This window comes from Lagopus muta, chromosome 4 (genome assembly GCF_023343835.1).
Source record: "Lagopus muta isolate bLagMut1 chromosome 4, bLagMut1 primary, whole genome shotgun sequence".
Lineage (NCBI taxonomy): Eukaryota > Metazoa > Chordata > Aves > Galliformes > Phasianidae > Lagopus > Lagopus muta.
In genome coordinates, this window is record NC_064436.1 from 67,753,559 (window position 1) to 67,776,073 (window position 22,515).

At 37.0% G+C, this 22,515-nt stretch overlaps 1 protein-coding gene across 6 annotated transcripts in view; it reads right to left on the bottom strand.

The window, feature by feature from the left end:
• The window catches only part of CTNNA2 (catenin alpha 2), a 456,804-nt gene that overhangs the window by 383,590 nt on the left and 50,699 nt on the right, over positions 1-22,515 (bottom strand). For 5 of the 6 annotated variants that reach the window (XM_048942164.1, XM_048942165.1, XM_048942167.1 and 2 more), the window contains one exon: positions 9,677-9,783. In XM_048942164.1, the coding sequence (XP_048798121.1) occupies positions 9,677-9,778 (102 nt within the window). In that variant the 5' untranslated portion in view covers positions 9,779-9,783. Of the gene's footprint in view, positions 1-9,676; positions 9,784-11,588; positions 11,608-22,515 lie in introns of those variants that run through there. The other variant, XM_048942168.1, reaches the window with a different exon arrangement.

A 22,515-nucleotide genomic window follows, 5' to 3' on the forward strand; every position in this document is an offset into this window, starting at 1 on the left:
ACTACAATCAGTTTACAAACAGGAGTAACAATTCTGCAATTCTCACCACATGATTAAAACAAAAACAAAATTCATATCTAAATTTCTCTAACTGCAAAGCAATATCCTCTTCAAAATATCCCAAAGGCTCAGCTCTGGTTAGCTTCATACTATTGCATTTTACAACACAAATCAAACATAACTAAATATACTTACATGTATTTGGATCTGTACAAAGGTGTATACCCATTAGAATCAATATTCCTAAACAATTAATACAGGAAACAAAATAAATACCTTATCAATGTATCTATACCCTGGATTCTTTTAACTCAATGTAAAGTCAGTCTTTAGATTTTGAAGTGAATTGAAAAAATTACCACTGCTTTTCAGAACATGGATCTCATATAATTAGGTTAATTAACACTTCAAAGCAAAGTCTTGTAATTAGCATATTCTTTTAACAATCAAGCTTATTTTGTAGTCTGATACAGATTGATGATGATACCCAGCAAATTAAGTTATTGAAAAATAATAAAGAAGTTCTTAAAATTACTTTCAAGAATGAAGCTAAAAAGGATTACAAACTTGGATACCCAAATCTGTTCCAAAGACTATAGAACTCATCAGAAGTGTACATAGGGAACTCATACTGCTTGAGATCACAGCGCCTCTTAGATTTCTAAAGCAGTACACCAGAATTCTTGCTGAATATCACTTTCATGTTGGAACATTTTCATTTCAGAGCATGAATCATATATTTGAAATTTTAAATTAGTTCTAAAATAACTCTCTGGACACTACCAGAAATAGCCTGTAAATCTGTAGTGCGCCTTAACTTAACACAATTTCTCTTTATTAATAAACCTACATAGAAATGAAATACATCCCAAGTCATTAGAGTACCACTAAAAGACAAAACTTGAATCACTCACCTAATCTTCCTTGATCCGTATCCAATTTGTCAACATCATTTCTGAGAACAGGGAATCCTTCCAATAATAATCTAATTAATGCTTTGTTGTAACAATAATACCATCTCCCTCAATTTATTCAATACCCACCAGTTGGATCCATTTCAAGATCACTTTACCTTTTGCTACTTTTACTGCTCCTTTTGTATGTGTGATTGATGATATTTATTTCTAATACATTTAATTCGCAAGTGGTTTTTTCTTCCAAGATAACCCGCCTACAACATAAAATACTTTCATATGCACAAGTTTACAATGCCAACAAGATTTCGCTTATCAGAATAAAAGAAAAATCTATAAATCTATTGCTTGTTTCACAACAAGGCCACCTACCCATTGATCAATGCAAAATGTTATAATTATGTGATCACCTTTTAAAACATCACCCGGTATGCATCTTCTGCTTTAATTAGCATGTTGACGCTAAAGAGACTAATTTGCTAACGTATTTCTATCTATTCATTGTTAGAACAGAAAGCTTTTGGAAGTGACACATTATTTTGGAAATACATATAATTATGCTTTTCAAAACCACTGAGAATTTACAACTACACAACCAAAGTCAATTTTACCTCAAAACTTTTAGATCTTTCCCTTTTAGATCTTCTATAACAATGACCCTGTGTAAACTAACAGGATTACTAAAAACGAGCTGAGCTGGGTTTTTGAGGACAGAAAAAAAAAGATCAACATTACTTAGCTGCATCTTGCTCTATGTCTTCAAGGACACAAGTAGAGGAAATACCTTACGAAAACTATTCAGATTATTCTGAACACCATGCTTACTGTTTGGAAATCCCTGGAAGGAATGTCACTTCCTGAAAACTATTCCATGAAACATTTGCAAGAAAGTGGGACGTAGGAAAACCAAACTAGAGAAAAGATAGACCAGCTTCAAAATCCCATACTGCAGTTTCAGCAACCAAGAAGAAAGTTATTTCAGCAACCTTCCCAGCTTTCAGCTCTGCAATTGTTTGCACTAATTCTTGTCTCTTGAAAACTCCACACATACGGGAAAGATTCATCCAAGTCCCCCTCTCCCCTGCTTGCCCCACTACAATTGATTCATTGCTGCAACAGAGCAGCAACCAGAAATACTGACAAAACTTCCTACTTTTCATTCTAGCTTAATACTCAGGTGGTTTTTTGTTGTTGTTGTTTTCTTTTTTAATATAAATTGTTTTTATTTTTAATCAAGACAGTAGCCTCATTGCTGTTATGCTCCTTTATTCAGTCACGGTGGGGAAAACTTCAACACACCCTCAGGCTCTTCTTACAACTGGTATTGCTGCTACCTAAACAATGAGGTCTAGATGCAGCATTAAAAGGCATACAGTCTACACAAATCACTTTTTTTTTTTTTTTTTTAAAACCATGCTGCATATCTTCTTGTCATTGAATGCATATTTATTCTGTATGCTTCTTTTTGCTGTCTGGTTACAGTCACAACTCTGGACTCAAAGAATCTGACTTCAGAAAGATAGATGGGTCTTACTCTTTGAGATCAACTTTGTGGAGAGGAAAGAGCACTCATCTTACACTTATACAGTAGAGAAAGCCATAACATGACCTACACAACTGCATCAAGTCAGATGACACATATATATTCACTGTAGTAGCCAAGACACCCAGCAAATTCCTTCCCAGAACTCACTGCACATTAATATATTAATATTAATATCAATAACACTACCTCTCAGATTGAAGAGAGAAAGTAGTAATCTCTTTTTTAAGTTATACCATGATGAAAATGGTTTTGGCCATACCAAATAAAGTTAAGAACATTTTGGACTTGCCTGGTAACCTTAAATGATAAGAATTTGCTAATGCTGACTGAGATCAAAGCCCTTCTCAATGGAGGAAATGCAGAATGCAAAAATACAAAGCCATGCAGTAGAGTAGTTCTGTTTAGCCATAAGTTTTTTCAGTCACTATTTTCTGCATGTCTACAGTAGTCCTATCAAAACTTACATCTCCAGCTATGACACAGCATGAACAACTTTTTCTCACCATCTCTCCACACTGGTTTGCTTCTGTGACTGAAGTTGCCAGTGTGTTGGCTTGCTCTAAGTTGGAGCAGTGGATGAGATTTGAACCCTGAACCCCCTGAGCCTTCGTTCTTCCCACAGAAAATGCTATTCTGCATACGCATGAGCCCAAATACGCAGATACCTACATTAATATATTTTAATAGTGAATAATGTCATTGTAAGAGATCACAAAACTTATAGAGATTGACCAAAGGAGAGCTACAAAGATGGTGAAAGGTCTGGAGGGTAAGAGATGTGAGGATGGCAGCCTCCTCACAGGGCACAGCCCTGAACTGCTGGAGCTCAAGAAGCACTGGGACACTGCTCTCAAACATATTTTGGGGTGGTCCTGTGCTGAGACAGGAGTTGGACTTGATGGTCCTCGTGGGTGCCTTCCATCATGGTATATTCTCTGATTCTATGAAGGCAAACAGACTGACAAAATCCAGACCTTGCAGGATGCTACATACTACAAATAGTTCACCATTTTCCAGTCAGGGATAACATTAATAGAAAAGATAAAATCCACTGAGATGCCCTTTCAGTCAGCACAAAAACTCTGAGAAGTACAAAGAATATCCCAACTAAGGTTCAAAGGGAGGCACAGATGTCAGTAAATCTGATGATGAAAAAGAAAGTTGACTGCAGCAGACCATTCTTGCAGAATGCAATAGAATAAAAAGCAGCCTTGAAATTAATTAATAACTTTTCGTTCAGATGGTATTTTAAATGTTGACTATAACAATGTCAGAGAAAGTAAGGTGAATTCTGCAACTTCTAAACAAAGAAATCTTTTTTAACTGTGATTTGAAGTTCAGTTTCAGTTACAAAAATTCCAAACAATTGTTGAGAGGATGCAGCTTCGCTGCTATTGGGCATCACATAATGAGCCCACGTTGGAACAGCTCAACCTCCTGCTCTCCCCAAAACATCGTGAATCAACAGAAATAGAGATTTCATGGAAAATAGCTTTGCAATTTGGAAAATAAGTGTTGTTCAAATAAAACATAATAAATTGGACCTTATAATGTCACTGAATTGAGCTCAAATGATAAAAAAAAAAAAAGCCTTCATAAGTCATTTTCTTTTAAGTCTGTCCTGGAGATAGTTTCAGCTGAATCCAGCTATCAAATAGAGAAATTGCACAAAAATGCTGCACAATTACTAACACAAGTGGAATAAGTGCTTAAGCCATACAATCTCCATCATCTCTAAATGTACTTCTGGAACCTGTTTTAAACATGGGTACACATTCACTAAGCCTCCAACAGGTATTCTGTGCTGAATGAGAGTGTGTGCAGAGGCAGCTCCTTGATGATAGCAATCGATGATATATTTCCTGTGGAGATTAATTAATGCACCAGGTTCATGGTTGAAATGTAATGAAGACCAGGCTCACCAAATACAAATAGAATATGAATAATTTGAAGGGTTAGAAACATAAATACGTTTCTCATAGCAATCAGTTCACTTTCAAAATAGATTGCATAAGGGATTAAATTAGGCTCAAATTCTTTTATGATTTTCTACAAAGTTCCACTAATTGAAACTATTCGGAATTTTGTCTTATGACACATTTATTTTTCATGTAGGTTACTTCATTGTATTGATTGATACTATGTGCAAGGAAAAAAAAACAATGACATCTGTCTGCCGTAAAACATGTTATTGTTTCAAAGTTACTATAACAGGCCTCATATTTCTGCAGAAAAAAAATAAGTAAAACACACAAAAAAGTGATCAGGAATGGAAATATGGAATTGTCTCCTCACAGTGAAACTAGAAGGCCAAAAATATGTCAGACTAAAGGAAAATGTAATCAGACATGAAAAATCTACACGAGGAAGACTCAACAATTCCTATTTGCATTTAATTATTATGCAAAACCCCTAGATACAAAAAACTAACCCATGAGACACTATGGACAATCTCCACAAGCAATCTTTTCAAGCTACACATAAAATATCAGGTAAACGTACTTAAGCCCTTCACAAAAATATATTTCTTCTTTCCTACAATAGCCACCCACAGTCTGACAACTCAAACTGTAATTCATTTTGTTTACTAGCTTGAAACCGAGACTAAGAGGCACTAGCCGTTAAGGATATATATTGCATATTTAATTTTAACTAAAAATATTGCAAAGAATTAAAGTTACAAGCAGTTATAAACTCAGAAAACAAAATTACCTATGGAGGGACTTGGATAGACTGGATCGATGGGCCAAGGTTAACTGTATGAGTTCCAATAGGGCCAAGTGTCAGATCCAGCATTTTGGTTGCAACAACCCCAGACAACCCTACAGGCTTGGGGAAGAGTGGCTAGAAAGCTGCCTGATGAAAATGGACCTTGGTGTTCTGATGGACAGTCAGCTGAATATGAGCCAGCAGTGTGCCCAGGTGGCCAAGAAAGCCAATGGCATCCTGGCTTGGATCAGGAATGGAGTGGTGAGCAGGACGAGGGAAGTCATCCTGCCCCTGTACTCGGCATTGGTGAGGCCTAACCTCGAGTACTGTGTTCAGTTTTGGACACTTCAGTACAGAGAGGACAGTGATGTGATGGAGCAGGTCCAAAGAAGGACAACAAGGCATGTGAAGGGCTTGGAAAATCAGCCCTATCAGGAGAGACTGAAGGAACTGGGGCTGTTCAGTCTGGGGAAAAGGAGGCCAAGGGGAGACCTTATTGCTCTCTTCAAATACCTGAAAGGTGATTGCAGTGAGAGCAGGGTCGGTCTCTTCTCACTGGTGACAGGATGAGGGGAAATGGCCTCAAGTTGCACCAGGGTAAGTTTAGGTTGGGTATTAGGAAACACTTTATAGAAAGGGTTGTGAAGCACTGGAATAGGCTCCTCAAGGAGGTGGTTGTGTCACCATTCCTGGATGTATTTAAACACCATTTGGATGTGGTGCTCAGGGACATGATTTAGCAGAGGAATGTTAGAGTTAGGGTAGTATGGTTGGGTTGTGGTTGGACTTGATGATCTTTAACATCTTTTCCAACCTGAGCAATTCTATGATTCTATTTGTAACTATTTGTGAAACCGAAGCCAGAGAACAAAAGCACATCTCAGTTATTAACTTCAACAAAGTTGAGAATGGAAATTCTAATTATTCTTCTGAATCATTTTTTTTTAAATAAATAAATCTCACTAACACTGATGTGAAAAAAGACGTGGCAGGGTACATCTGTTAGACAATGACTGGGTAAATGGGTGCTCCAGCAAGTTCCACTACTGTTAGACCTGTGACAGCCAGAGAAAGTTTTAATTAGTTTGCTAGTTCAGGGCTGCCTAGAATAAATGTAATTCTGTCATTTCTAATGCGGTCTCATGATCAGTTAATGGATTTTTTTTTTTTGCCTCCAGCTCAGACAACCTTCCTTTCTTATAATTTCTCCTAAATCAATTCATAGGTTATTCGTATTTTCTCATCCGGAACACTAATGGACTTGTCTAGAATTTAAGTTTTAATGCACCGTTCTCCTCACTTGCTGCCGTGTTCTTTCTCAAATCCAGATCATATTTCTGCATTACTTCCTAGAATTTCAGAATTCACTGAATCTTCCACCATCAGCAAATCTGTCATACGTTTATGGGCCTCTATATACATAATAAGTTTAGAGCCTTAATCCTTCGCCATATACACCTTAAAGAGAACAAAAAGGTTTGATGAGCATTTTTGGAGCCTAAAGACAGACCAATGCCTCACAGTCTCCATTTTTTCAAGCACACTTAGAAATCATATGGAGTTTGTTACCAAAAGATTCTTCTAAAATACTCAAGTCTGATGCCAAAATGAAACATGGATTTATCCTGATGGTGCTATAAACAAAATTAAAAAAAAAAAAAATCAAAACAAATACATGTGCTGTGGGGGCAGGGCTGCCAACCAATAGAACAGAATCTACCTATGACAGAATCATAGAATGGTCTGGGTTGAAACAGACCACCATGATCATCAAGTTTCAACCCTCTGCTAGGTGCAGGGTCACCAACCAGCAGACCAGGCTGCCGAGAGCCACATCCAGCCCTGCCTTGAATGCCTCCAGTGATGGGGCATCCACAACCTCTGTGCAACCTGTTCCAGTGCTTCACCACCCTCTGAGTGAAGAACTTCCTCCTAATATCTAAACTAAACCTCCCTTGTCTCAGTTTAAAACCATTCCCCCTTGTCTATCACTATCCACCCTCATTGCACTTACGAGTTCCAAAGGAACAGATTAAATGTTTTATTTATTTGCTAAAATAGCTAAGTTCTCTTTGGGCATAACTTTCAAATTTTTTAAGGAGACTGAAGTCATTGCACCTAGTGTGTTCGTGCAGTTCTTGTGGAGCTAGTCACAGCATAAGCAGACTGCCATTCAGGCACAAAGATAAACGAGATACTATTCTTACTTGACCAGACTGTTTATATAGTTTTAAGAAGGAACAAAAAAAAAAATCTTTCAAGCTGGGATGGTTGTCAATTTGTCTGAGAAACACAAAGAGAAACTGAATAACTTAATCTAAAAATGCAACAGATAAATACATTCTGAAGATACCACATTTCTTCTCACTTGAAGCTTTCAAGATTGTGTTTATATGGCTCACAAAACATGCTTTTGTCAAACATACTTTAATGGATTCAAACAAGGAAAATAGGTAAGACCAGTTATTTCTCTAGAACAAGAAATAAAACACATGTTCAAGATGTATGAACATATGAAAAAGAACCATCTAGAAAACTGAAATAAACAAGTTAGAATGGAAATATACAGAAACTTTGAATAAAGGAATAGGCAGACATTACTCTTGTACATCTAGATTGCATATTATTTCCTCTAGCCTTGCTGACACACTACTGAAATAGAAAATATAGAAGTAAAAAAATAACTGGAAGGACCTTGGAAATCGCAGTTGAAGAAATCCACATCATCAACTGCTAATTTCTGTATGTACGTTTGTTGAGGAACACTATCAAATTAAAATCTAGCTAAACCCAACAACCGAAGAAAATTCATAAACTGCAAAATTACAGTGCAGCTTTTGCTGTTGCATTCTCCCTTCTGTAATTTACTTTTTTCAGCAACAGACTGTGGTGGCACAGCAGCCTCACTTGCTGTGCCAGCAGGCAAACCAGACTCACAGAGAGCTCACAACCTAGTTTTTAGTTCATGTTACAATGACTTCTTGATTTTAGCTCATCCTCCATATCAACAGCAAAAATGCAAACGTTTATAATGAAAGTTAATGATCACTTCATCAACAGATAGATATACGCATACATTCATTTCCTCCTTTTGAGTCTGGAAAGTTATATGTAGTATTAGATACACATCCAGAATAATTTGTAGAGAGACAAATTTTTTTTCAGAATAGGATTAACTTCTTTAGAAAGCGAGTATCTTTCAGGAGTATACATTGATATCATTTTTAGAGACTTAAAGTAGTAGGGATTTATATTTGATAGCTGTTTTATTTTAAAAACAAAGCCATCATGAAGTCTAGTCTCATGCTCAAAACAAGGTCTAAAATTTCTATGCAGCAGACCAATCCCCAGGATCCACAATGCCTATGAGAAAACTGTTAGTAACAGGTGGTTGGACAGATGGCATTGGTGGAATTCTTCATTTTTATCATAGCTATCATTATTAGAAGAAAAATGATTTGTGCTCAAATAATGGGGCAACTCATCTTACTAGGATAGTTACATAACCAGCTACCTATTATGAACTGCAGTATAGAAAAATAAGTGCACCAGACAACAATCTCAGCAGATTGCCCTAATGATGGCAGAAGTTTGATATCTACTGCCATATTTCTCCAGTCCACATTACCCCGCCTCTGTCCATGCATATTTATGTCGGTACAAATACAGGAATCTTGATACATATATATCTTGATAGATATATAAGGATGTTCTCTGAACATGAAAAATGTCATCTCTTGTTAAAAACTGTATATCAGTAATGTATGTGAATATGTTTGATAGGATGAGAGGGAACGGCCTCATTTTGAGCCAGGAAAGGGTCAGGTTGGATATTAGGAAAAGCTTTTCCAAATGAGTGGTCCAGGTGTTGAAATAACCTGCCCAGGGAGATGATGAAGTCACTGCCCCTGGAGGTGCTCAAGAACCATGGAGATGTGGCACTGAGGTACATGGTTTACAGCCAAAATTGATGGTAGGTGGATGGTTGGACTAGGGTAGGTGGACAGTTGTACTAGGTATCTTGGAGATCTTTTCCAACCTTAATGATTATTCATCATGTTACAGAATCACAGAATGGTCAGGGTTGGAAGGGACCTCAAAGTCATACCATTTTAGTCCACGTAGGAAAAAAAAATGAAAAAGTTTGTTTAATTAGGTTGTTTGTTTTTGTCTTCAATGTGAATTTGTGTACAACTGCAACTCAATAAACCAAGGGCATGTGCTCCAGTCAGATACCTAGCTTTAAATTGGCCAATTCATAAATTTCTTATCAGCTGATGAAAGTCAAGCATAACTAAACAGTTGTTGTATTAACACTCATCTCTTCACACTATAAATTATTTAGAACTAGAACTTCTGAACACATTTAAACAGAGTTTTCCTCTAGAGATCACAAACAAAAAACTACTTAAGAATTTATTATCTACAATTATTAAGATAATTATATATAATGAGTAAGTACAGCATCATGGTAATGGATGAAACAAAAGAAACACAAGATGCTCACCTGGGTAACAAGTGGCTCCAGTAGCCTCTCTACTGTGAGAGTCCTGATTTCCAAACTTTTGGGGTCCCATTTCAAAATGATAGGTGATGTTGCAGAAGTCATACTCCCTAGAACAGACAAAACAGCATGAAATGCATGAATATTCATAGTGTAATGTCAAAATACTGATATAATTTTAGGGAGTAGCACACTTGCTGTTCCTATGCACATACATTTCTTGCTTATCTTGTTCCACTACTCCAGAAACCTCCCAGGTGCACCACTGCCACATCTGTTGAGTGATTAAACATTTCAATTCAGAAAATCCTTCTCTCCTACACCCTTAAGGACAGATATGTTACCAAGCATGGATTTGGTAGCAGGGATCTTCAAGGTGTATGTGAGAAGAGACCATAGGCTCTCGTGCTGAACAAGGCTACTTCCAACCAACTTCACAGCAAAATCAGTTTGAGAAACAAATCTGTGAATCCCAAACTTAGAAAAGGAGGGTAAGTTCCTCTGAAAGCCCCTGATTTTTTGCAATAGACCACAGTGAAGCAGAAGCAGTCCATGAAGGACAACACCAGAGCAGGTGGGATTTTCTGAAGGGACTGCAGCCTGGACAGAGCCCTCACTGGAGCTCTCTCTTAACAGAAACGGTGGCCCATGAATAGGAGCAGGCACACTCTCCCCAAGCACTGTGGCTCATCACCAGGTAAGGTCAAGTCACCACACAAGGAATACATTCTGTCTTTCAAACAAAAGTACCCTGCAATAGCTAGGATTTCTCAATTTTAAACCAAGAACAGTAGTATTCATTCAAAAAACAAACAAACAAAAAAAATGATTTTCTAGACCATCCTCAGTTGTTTACCATTTCAGGTTTTCAGGAAATTTAAGACAGTTATCATCATTTTTAAAAATTCAGACTGAAAAATCCATCTATCAGCTTGCAAGATGCATGTGAACCAGCCTTACAGAACTGGAAATCTGCATGGAAAGCATTAAAATTATGAGGTGACAAGTCACGTCACTTGTTAGCTAGTTTATCCACTAAAAAACAATGAAAAATCTGATCAAATAAATGCTAACTACAGTTTAATTATTTCCTTCATTATAATCAGGAATAATTATAATAATAATAAAACAACTAGAAGTCCCATGTAACTGGAAGACTTTAAGACTGGGAAAGTAATATTATTTTATGCATTGCCTAAGTAAGATTCAAATCAAGTCCTCTTTACCCAAAATCCAAAATGTTAGAAGTCGTTTAAAAAAAAAAAAAACAAAAAAACAAAACACATTCAGCTGACAAATTACTTACCCTACTACAAAACAAAGAACTTAAGTGAACAACAATCAAGAGTACAGAAATTGCTCTTTCAATAGCAATCTACTTTACAAAGTTGATTTCAATATGGAACACATTCTGCACTTATCAATATCATCTAATACTCTCAAAATAAGTTTCACTGCCTTATTGAAAAGAATTTCAGACAAATTACTACCAATTAAAATCAACAGACTGGCAAGTTTATATAAAATTAATTCACAGTCTGTGAAAGATTTTCACCGCATTACTAGCAGACAACTTTGTAGTTCTTGCACAAAAAGAGAGGTATATCAGAACTCAATGATTGGTGTATTTACAAATCTCACACTTTTACAGGCCTCAATATGCTCTCATTTACAAATATTTAGTAGCAGAATTACCTGATAATATCTAGCATCAACTAAAATCACTATTATTCAGCTTCCATTTCTGTGCAAAAAAAAAAAATAAATAAACCATACGGCTTCACAGCACTGAAAGTACCTGCATGTATCATTATAGTGAAGTATGAGATAGTTTCTAGTTGCTGTAAACACGGTCAGTGTGAGAGCAATTCTCATTTTTACATCAGATAACATTTAATTATCTTTCAGAACCTACATCTCTCTAGAAAGATGGTTACGACTCCAGCTGGACTCCGTATTCACAACATAAGTCTTAGGCAGACTCTGATTCCAGTCAATAATTTATGAGCTCTGATACTTATAAACCTGTGAAATAGAGTTTCTTTTTAACAAGCACACCTTTCCTCATTAACTATTAACACAGATACAGAAACATTCACTTCTCACAAAGCAAAAACTAATTAAAAGCTGTAACATCGACCAAAGTCTACAAAAGAAATGAGTTTCAGCGGATGGCAATCATAGAGGTAACGCAACATGTAAAGTAGACAACTTATTGTTTCAATAAGAATAGTGCCTCAGTTTCAACCTTCATTAAGAAATAAGAAAAACATTCTTCAAATTTCAATATAAAAGGATGAGCAATTCAACTACAAAAGATAAACATACATGATAAAGCCTCATTAAGAGCTTATAAAAGTTTCTCATTTGCAGCAAAATTTACTCCAACAACACAAAAAAGTAAAATAAAACAATTAGTGCATTCTTCCTCAACATTCTCCAGCTGCTGTCATAATAGAAGTTTCAAATAACAAAAGAATGTAAAGAAGTTACCTGCAGAACTACAAGTATGCGAAGAGTTGATATTTCCTTGATATTGACTAATTCTTCCTTGCCATTTCTACAACAACCTTCCTGTATTGATTGAACAGCAATAAGGATTGCTCAGCTGGAGAAAAGAAAGGATGCTGACCATGCTTTATTCCTGCTGGTCCAGAGGAGGGCCATGAAGATCACCAAGGGACTGGAGCACCTCCCCTATGAAGACGGGCTGAGGGAGCTGGGCTTGTTCAGCATGGAGAAGAGAAGGCTGCGGGGTGACCTCATTGCAGCCTGCAGTACCTGAAGGGGGCCTACAGACAGGAGGGGAATCAACTCTGTGAAAGGGTAGATAACTGCAGATGAGGGGAAATAGTTTGAAGTTGAGGGAGGGAAGATTTAGGCTGGACATCAGGGGGAAATTCTTTACCAAGAGAATGGTGAGGTACTGGAATAGGCTGCCCAGAGCGGTTGTGGATGCCCCGTCCCTGGATGTGTTCAAGGCCAGACTGGATGGGGCCCTGGGCAGCCTGATCTAGCATTGAATAGGGAGGTTGGTGGTCCTACATGTGGCAGGGGGGTGGGAGATTCATGACCCTTGAGGTCCCTTCCAACCCTGGCCATTCTGATTCTGTGCTTTGACCAAATATCCCCTAAACTGTTCCCTTTCAGCTTCACTGAAAACATCCTGCTGACAGTTTGAACCTGGCTTGTGGTTGCGCAGTACACATAAAGAAGACATCCTGTGTGATCAGAGAATAACGACATCTCATAACATTTTTCATACTAACATAAAGGTCTGTTATCATAGACAAAAAAAAGGAATAAGGCAAAGAGATCCCCTTTCCTGTTACTGTCTAGATTGAAATGATACCTGTTATTTCCTTTGGTACCTTATTTTATTTTATTTTTTACTCCTCTCTGGAGTTTCCAATTTATCGCCTTTTTTTTTTTTTTTTTTTTTAATGCTCAGCAACACACTTCAAGAAAATTTTATTTTTTTTTAAACATTATAATACATTTCTCATCTAAGTTCCAGCCTCCGTAACTCAGAAATATGAACTGATCATTCTTTGGAGTAAATCCCATTGAATTAAACTTCCATGGCTGTGTAGTTAAGAAGTCATTCTTAATAGAAAGTGTCATTCAAAGTTACTCACTGTTGTTTGCATATATTATCTACTGGAAGGCTACTGGAAGGCTGTGGTTAGTAAGCAGGAATTTAAGATTTGACATTATTAAATAAGGAAAGTCTGTTAATAGCACTTCAGACATCTGAATTCTAAAGCGACTTTCCATAGATGACTGACAGTACTAATCCAGAAAATAACTCCATATTAATAATATATTGTAGGAATGTTATTGTCTAACTGTATTCCTCTCCCAGCATACGTGCTACAGTACATCCGCCTCGTTTTCAGATTTTCCTCAATGCAGCAATACAGAATTTTCTGTTCCCTATGCAGCTCAGCAAGGTGAATAAAATTGCATTAGGAAGTCTGTCTTCAAAGTATCATCGATAAAAAAAACAATACAATAATAATTGTTTATTTCAATCATGGATCCACTGGAATGGATTTCACTATAGCCAAATTCTAACTACGCCAGTGGAATTCTGTATTAAAATAGCAGCCTCTACAAATCTAACCCCACAATCACCCTTACCCTCAACGTGTTGTAAACAGAATTCTTTTTACCATTTGGAACCTTCCACAAAAGCACAGCACTTTGCATGCAAAATTGCTTGTTCGTGCACCATACTATAACATATTGTTTTCTGCACAATGGACTCCTTTCCCTTGTGACTTACATACATAAATGCCCAGGGAGGTGGACAAAAATTGCTTGTAAGTGACAGTGCATCCCATTTCTGTGCCACAACTTAAATGTCATATTTAAGATACTTTGAGAGCAAAATGAAGTCTACAATTTTTATTTTTTTATTTTTTTTAGTAAGTATTGCCAGCACAGAATAAGTTTCCAGTTGTCAGTCCAGTTCACATCTGCAATGCTGGATGTTGCAGAGATGGAAGAAAAGATAAATGCCTCATGTTGTACTAAAGAAATACTTTAGTATTTCTTTATATAATTCTACTGGATTCCTAGCAAATCTATAGGACTAATCTCATGGCAAGACTAGATTAGGTAGACTGTTAGCACAGATCTGTACTTACAATATTACTACAGCAAGGCAAAAAAATGGCTTTCAAAGTAGAGAAAGATGTCCAGAGATGGCCCTGTGCACTGCAGATGTGTTGGGCAAGATGACCTTTAAAGGTCCCTTCCAATTCAAACAATTCTGTGATTCTACAATAAAGATGAAAAAAACCTGCAACAAATTTGCAAAAATGCAAAATAATAGTTAACCTTTTTTCCAAAAATTAAATTTATAATAGTTTTAATACCTGAAAAGATTTATGTGGACTATTAAAAAGAATGTATACTTCACAAATCATTCCCTCACATCAAGTCTACGAGCCCAAACATGCTTTCATTCATGCTTTAAACCAATGCAATCTTCAAGGCTGAGAGGCCAGCTCAGCTCTTTTTGTGTGCACTTAAATTTTTGTTATACCAGTGCAATAAACTCCACCAGAACATAACCTGGTTGAAATATAACTAACCCTACAAACGTAAAATGAGTTTTCAGCTCCCTGCTTCACTTCAGAGCCACAAGAGGGACAGCACCAGCAGAAGGAAATGCTCTGAACACAGCAGAGATGACGGGGAGGACTGAATTGCATCCGCCTCGGCAGCATGGACACAGATTGCTTGAAGGTGCCTGCAAAACTGATAAACATTCTGTGCTTTCTTGGATGATGTCCTTATGTTTAGAACTGTGTCAAAACAAAAACTTTTCAACAGAGACGCTTATGCTAAGAGTATGGAATTCCTTACGGCAGGATACACAGTGGATTGCAACAGATACAGAAAAATTCTGTCTAACTTCACAGCACCATTTTTGTGCTTCACTGAGAGTTACAAACCTAAACACTTGACTGGTTATATCCCTTAATGCGTGCATGAAGTTGAACTGTTTGCCATCGGTGATACACAAACAGGCTCTGAATTACCAAGCATGATTACAGAGCACATAAGAGCACAAACCAGCTCAGATCCTAGCATTGTGTACAGTCTGGGGATCTCCACCTCTGAGCTAATCTGTCTGACACAGGACTGTGGTGATGTATATATAGCTGAGATTTTTTTCTATGAGATATATATGAGATTTTTCTATTATCATGCATCTATTGGCAGTATCAGCACTATGGTATCTGGTCTGAGTGATGAAGTGCTGTTGCAAGAAATCTGATATTTAAGGAGTCTGGCTTCCAATACTGTCTACCATCCATTTGCCCATTTTCTGTCTCAGGTACTACAGGAACAGAAGTTGAGACATTCTCATTTCCCCTTTTTCTACCTCAATTAATACAAGTAAAGGCAGAAAGACATAGAAAAGATAGAGCATGCATATCAATTGCAAGGAAAGGAAATCAAGGGAAAATAGTGACAGTCCAGAGATTAACAACGAGGAGTAAAAGAACAATGGAAAAATGAGTAGAGAACATCACTTTCTGCAGACAAAACCACATCTCATTAGTCAGCGACAGCCAATACAGCTTCTCGCAGAGCTGGCTGAAATGATAAAAGTTGACATGGGCAGTTCCTGTCACCTTGCTTAAAAAAGGGAAGAGAAAAAAAAATAGGGAAAAAAAAAATGGATCAAGATGGTTTGGAGGAGTATCTGTCTCTACATGTTTACATAACAAGTTTGTGACATACTTGCTTGTTTTGTTTCATAAATGTGATTCTTCTCTCTTCTTTCCTAAAGCTTAGACAGGAAAAACAAACCAAAATAAACCTTTTGGCCCCAGTCCCAACTACATGGAATTTTTAACTTGAGCTTTTCTAAGCTTTCAACTTCCTTTTGGATTCGCAATCTTCTCCCCTTCTGCTCACCCCTCCACCTCCACAGTGGGTTGAGATTCCCATCTGCCCTCAACAAAGTTCATACATGGAATCAATCCACTAAGGAAACCTGAAATTCAACCCAGTAAACCATTGATTAAAGAGGAAAAAGACCTTGACAAGGGGAAGATAACCTTGGTAACAAAGTCAGTGAGATGGTGACCACAGAGACCCCTGACATAGAAACGGAAAAGTTATAATAAGGCAACATCTGAGTCATTCACATTTCTCAGGCACGTTAAGTGGCTCCTTCTAGGAGACAACTGCCTACACCAGGAGCTGATTGAGTTGAGAAAGAAAACTACCCTTAGAATTTAAAGAGACTGTGGAAAAACTCATATGGAAGGTGTAAACTGCAGTGTAAGGGTCAGGGTCACAGGAAGATCCCCCCCACATCCACCCACAGGACTTACATCCCTTTCTGCTTTAAGTAAAAATGACAGCATTTCACAACTCTTCACAAAGCATAGCTGCATGCAACATTCAAATTGTTTTGAATGTTACATCTATACATGGCTTAGAAAAATAACTCCAGTTTAAAGGCTTACCAATCTGTGGTTCTGTGTTGACTATCAGGCATTCCTAACATGAGAGCCCAACCTAAGAGGCAGTGGGTACGTATCCCATTGGGTCCAGCAAACCTCTGAGCTGCAACTGGTCGTACCAGGCCCATTTCAGAAAGAAAGTAGAGCAAACAGTAAGAAGAATCTGAGGACAATTTGTGGACAGTGGGACCATTACTTCAGCCCTCTGCTGGAGTTCTGTATACAGAAGGTCCTCACTTTAGAGGATGCTCGACATAATTTCCAGTTCTTAAATAAGAATCTATTGGGTGTCTGGCTATGAGAAAAAGATGATTTGGAGAAAGCTACCAGTAATAAAACAAAAAAAAAAAAAAAGGGGGGGGGGGGCTAGGGCGATGGATTGCCTTCCATTTTGTTCTCACAAACATTAAGACTACAATGCTTCATATGAAAATTAGTTTACTCTAAGATGGTAGCATTCATCCTGAGTGCTTGAAAACTGATTTAAACAGCCAAGCATGAATCCCTATGTTCGAATATTTTTTCTTGTATTACACACAAGAACATGCTTTTGTCCACTGCATAACTTTTAAAGTAAAGGTAGAGGAGCTTCCTAACGTGGTAGGTGAAACAGAATTGGTAAAAAAAAAAAAAATCTCTATCAAAAGGGAGTCAGAGCCCCAGCAAAAGGCTGCCAAGTCACAACTGTACAAGTAAAGAGTTTCCCACAAATCCTTCTGCATTCACACAAGCCCTCAGAGCCTCCTAATAGAAGTCTTCTCACAGTGTGTTGGAACTGATCAAAGCCTTTGAGATCAATGCTGCTGAGATGCTGGTTCACACAGGGCCACATTGAAAGATCAGAAAAAAACAAAGATTCTACATCAGGTCCTCGGTTCTGTGCTATGCACTCTCAGTTCATCACATTTCCCCCCCAAAATGACATGAGAGATATGTAAATTGGTCATATCTACAGGTATATGAGTAACTTCAAGGTATTATTTGACTGTAGTTACATAAGTAGATGTTATTTTTCTGCTAATAACTTTTAAAAATATTTCTTTTGAGTTCTGTTCCTACTAGAGACATACATTAAATTAAACCTAAGTCTTGCAAAAAGAGAAAAAAATTAAATTTTATTCACTAAATCTACCTCCATTTTGTTATTTTTATTCAGTGTGTACAACTAGCAAAGGCAATACCAGTTTATATTTTACAACAGCATAGAGCTATCAAGTATAAGTATCTTTGTTTTCAACTATTGCACATTTGCTCACCTTGAACTCAGAATCACTCTCAATAATCAAAACAGTTCTTTAAAAAATAAAAACTCTTAAACATGGCTCTTCACCATGAATTTGCAAACTTCTGCATGTAGGGGTCATCCTTTCACTAACAGTATCCCATCTGCAATTCCTCAAACTTGGAAACTGCAGTTAACATTAACTCTGTATTTCCCTGTCTTCATTACTCTGAGAGAGAACAATCTATTCCACAAGATCAACCACTGCTACCTGCAAATTGAATAATTTGTGTTTTTCCTTATCTATAGCCAATGTCTTAGTGTGTGGTTTTGGTGTTTTTGGTTGTTTTTTTTTTTTTTTGTGCTTTTTAGTTTGGTTATCTTTTTAAGGTAACAATTTCCCTGCTAGTTTGACTACAGTTGTAGTCATGATAGATGTTGTCATAGATGTTGTCATTATAACCTCTATACATCCTTTTCCTTAATTAAGCTTTAAAAGCTTTTTGCTTTTATCACACCAGTAGTAAAGCCATTTTCCTGCATTGAACAGGATCTATTAGTTACCTGACTACACACAGAACCAGCCCAAAGCTTGCTCAATTCCACTGTGACACGGTAGATGACATCAGTCTCCCCTTACCCTTGTAAAGTCTACAAGCTCCAATACCAGAGAGGTGGAGGTGTTTCATTTTCCAACTCAATAATCAAATCATTAATACAGGTTTGCTCTCAAACAAAGCCCAGTGGGAGCACAGTCGACATTTCCCTCTGCAAGAATTTATAGCCATTAATAACCTTTCTGAATGCTCCCACCAGCTTTTAGAAGCAGATACCAGCAACAAGAGAATATGTGTATTTGTCAAACCTGCTGCCTAGAAGATTCTGAGAGAAATCACCTAACCTTGTTGTTAAATCTGCCTCTTCCTTTGAATGTGTTAGGCTTCTTTAAGTTGTTCTTTCCCTAGCAAGTCCATTCAAAGTAGGTCTCATTGAAGCCATATATATCATTTCATTATCATTTACCATGATTTCATTCATACCAAAAACAACAAAGCAAAACCCCGTAATGGTGAAAATAAGAAGTTTTAAGACTAAGAACTGAATTGTTTAATGCTGCACGGTCTCGGATTACTAGAACTTGACGTTATTCTTACACTGATGGGTATTTCAATTTAATCACATTGTACAGATAACCAGCCACGCTGATGTACAAAAGCTTTTATCTTCCTCAGATGCGTGTTCACAGAATTTGCTGTACCTCCACTATTTAATCCTGAAATACTACACAACTGCATAAGAATCACGTCAACTTCGGTATATTTTTTAATGAATTAATTTAATTAAAGGATAATAAAGGTCTGTTTCTTTTTGGGACACAGAACCATAGAATGGTCTGGGTTGTAAAGGACCACAATGACCATCAAGTTTCAAGCCCCCTGCTATGTGTAGGGTCACCAACCAGCAGACCAGGCTGCCCAGAGCCACATACAGCCTGGCCTTGAATGCCTCCAGGGATGGGGCATCCACAGCCTCCTTGGGCAACCTGTTCCAGTGCATCACCACCCTCTGTGTGAAAAACTTCCTCCGAAGTTTCTTTATTCAAAAGGAAATAAGTAGAAGATATGAGTTGTGATTGTCTACATTAATCTAAAAGATGATATCCAAAGCCACAACAGCACAAACAACATGATTAGTGACATTACGAGTCACTATTTCTCATAAAAGCTATACATAATTTTGAAAGATTAAAAAAAAAAATTAACATGAAGAGATCAGAACTCCTAACACCTGCTGCCTCTCTAATCTGTTTTATTCTTTGTCTAATTTTGATTTTATTTTTATTTTTTCCCTCAAAATGTGGAACACTGAAGACATTCTAGAAGATTAGGATAAAACCCTTGGACTTCTTTGTGTTTTATATTTTATATTTATTTTATTTTCTTTATTTTATTATCTTTAAATTAGAAGGCAGAATGATCTTAGTAAGACCAACAATCCAACATCAAACTCACAAAACAGAGTCACAAATAAGGAGAATAGGATGCACTTCATACTCTTAACCGAGAATTAACACAAGGGTTACCAAATTACCATAACTATCATAGATCTATTTTTAATTATAAGTACTTTAGATAGGATGCCTTTGTTTGTTTGTTTTTCTTACAAAAAGTGTTTTTAACAGACTTCTCATATCAGGCTGAAATTAAACAAATTCTGTGTTGGAATTTTCTGAAATAAACAGCTTTGAAAAATAATGCCAAATAGCAAAACTACTTACAAGAAGCAACTTATAAGGACTTGAGATGGATTTTCTATCACTGCTTATTTCAAATTCAGAACTTCACTGCCTCAAAGGTAAGGATTACTGTAAACAGGGCTTAATTCATTAAAAGATATGATGTATGTTATGCAGGCGATTACATTAATCACATCTTTTCCTTCCAGCATTCCATTCAGTGAATGCATTGCACCTTCAGAACCTTGCTATTTCACCTTAAATGCATCACAAGACAGAAGGAAAACAAAACAAAACAAAACAAACACCATAAAAGCAAAGGACGAAGTTTGGCTTCCTCTCACAAAATCCTGTGTAACCATTCATACTTTGATAGCTACCTGATGGGACCCAACAAATCAACATAGAAGCAGATTCACATGCTCCAGCAATAACAAAGTTTTTTTTTTGTTGAAGTGAATTCCAAAACTGCTGGAATCTAGCAGTGAACACTGTACAATCTGAACACTACTTACCACTGAGAGAGGCATAGATTGAAGAATTCCAGCTAATTATAAATGTTCCTGTTCAGGTCAGGCAGGCCACTGACATCTATACATTTATGTCCATGGCAACTTAATTTGTATGGCCAGACACCCACAGGCACTGACTGGTACAATTCACTCACTACTTCATTAAGGCTATCTACAAAATACAGAAAATGACCTGATGTGAAGAATTAATACATTGAGGTTTGTTTGTTTTAAGTAATGTTCTCCAGCTTTAGGCAGAAGATGGAAAGATAACAATCTAGTCACAAAATGACTTAGATTGGAAAGGACCTCAATGAACACTGAGCAATATGTTGATATTTCGACTACAGTTGATATTTCAACTACACACACAGAATAGTAGCATAAAAACTTACTAGCATTGTGGGTGATTTTCTAATTACATCATTATTTTAAAATTTCTTCCTCGATAAGCTATAACAAGAAGATGAAAAGGAGATGGACTTGAAGATCGTTATGGGTCCCTTCCAATTCAGGATATCCCATGATTCTAAGTGTTATCATCACTTCTATTCACTGCAGAGGGATGGAAAGCACCCAGTATTGCCACTTGTCCTTGAGCACAGTATATTCATTCTTAAAGACAAGTATTTTTTGGTTTTGTATACTGCACTCAAATATCAAGTAAACAGGTGATCGCCTGCTAATCCTCAGCTGCGTGCTCAAGATTTTCCACAGCATCCTATCACTTGTTCTACTGCCATGTACTAAACATTGTGAGCTTGTCCCTTGTGGCTATGTTGTGATTATTGTTAGTTGTTTCTTACTGCCTGTTTACATCCTACTTTTTAAATTCCCTATTTGCCTTAACATAATTCCACTGTGCAATATTTCTTTTTCAGTAATTCTTATCACTGCAGTTCCAGCTTTCTAATATCCGAGAGCAGACTACACGTGGCTGCTTCTAGTCTACACAGCCTACACTCTAGCTTGCATTACAAGATCTAATTTATTATCATCACTCTGTAAATTGTTGCTTTCTGTGCAGAATTCATAGCTTAACATTTTTTCTGCTTCATCTTTTGAAGAGAGAAGTCAAGCAATGAGAGTCTACTATTTCAATGACTACCCTGCTTATACATTTCAAGACTTCCTCATTTCTTTTTTTTTTTTTTTTTTCCATTAAGGTGCAACTGCTTCATACTCTTTGCATTAACTCTGAGTCCAAGCAAGTGTAACCTGCAACGCCTGCAGAACGAACAGCCCTTCAATAATGCTATTTTTTAAAAGCCTCAAAGTCTTTCCTCAAACTTCTGTTATAACCAACCAATGAAATACGGAGAGGAAACAGAGGCAAACCAAATTTACAATTTTTTCAGCTTCTTCAGTTTGTTATGCATAGAGAAATTATTTACTCTGGCTAAAACCTCTCCAGTGATTGTCCTGGAAACCTTTAGAAAAAGATTATTTCTTTTTAAATTAGCTGCTGAAGTCTGTGACATTACCACAAGTTGAACATAGGACAGTTCCAATAAACCAGTGACAATGCTAGACTCCATCTGCAATTGCTAACAGATCGAGAGAGAATTTCTCAGAGCCATCACTGTCACTGTAATTAGGCTCTACATCAATCGTTACTTTGAGGTGGATTCCCTTACAGCTTTTCTTTCAATTAAGCAAGCCAAAAATACAAGGGTTTTTGTTGTAGTTGTGGCTGGAGTAGAGTTAACTTTATTTGTAAAGATGTGTGTGATGTCATGTTTTGTTTTTTTTTGATGAAAACAGTGTACAGTTCCTGATAGTACAGTAATGTTTCAGTTGTTACTCAGCAGTCCTGCTTCCCTTCAGTGGATGATGGGAAGAAGCAAATTAATTCCTTTTTGTGATTTCCCTCAATATGT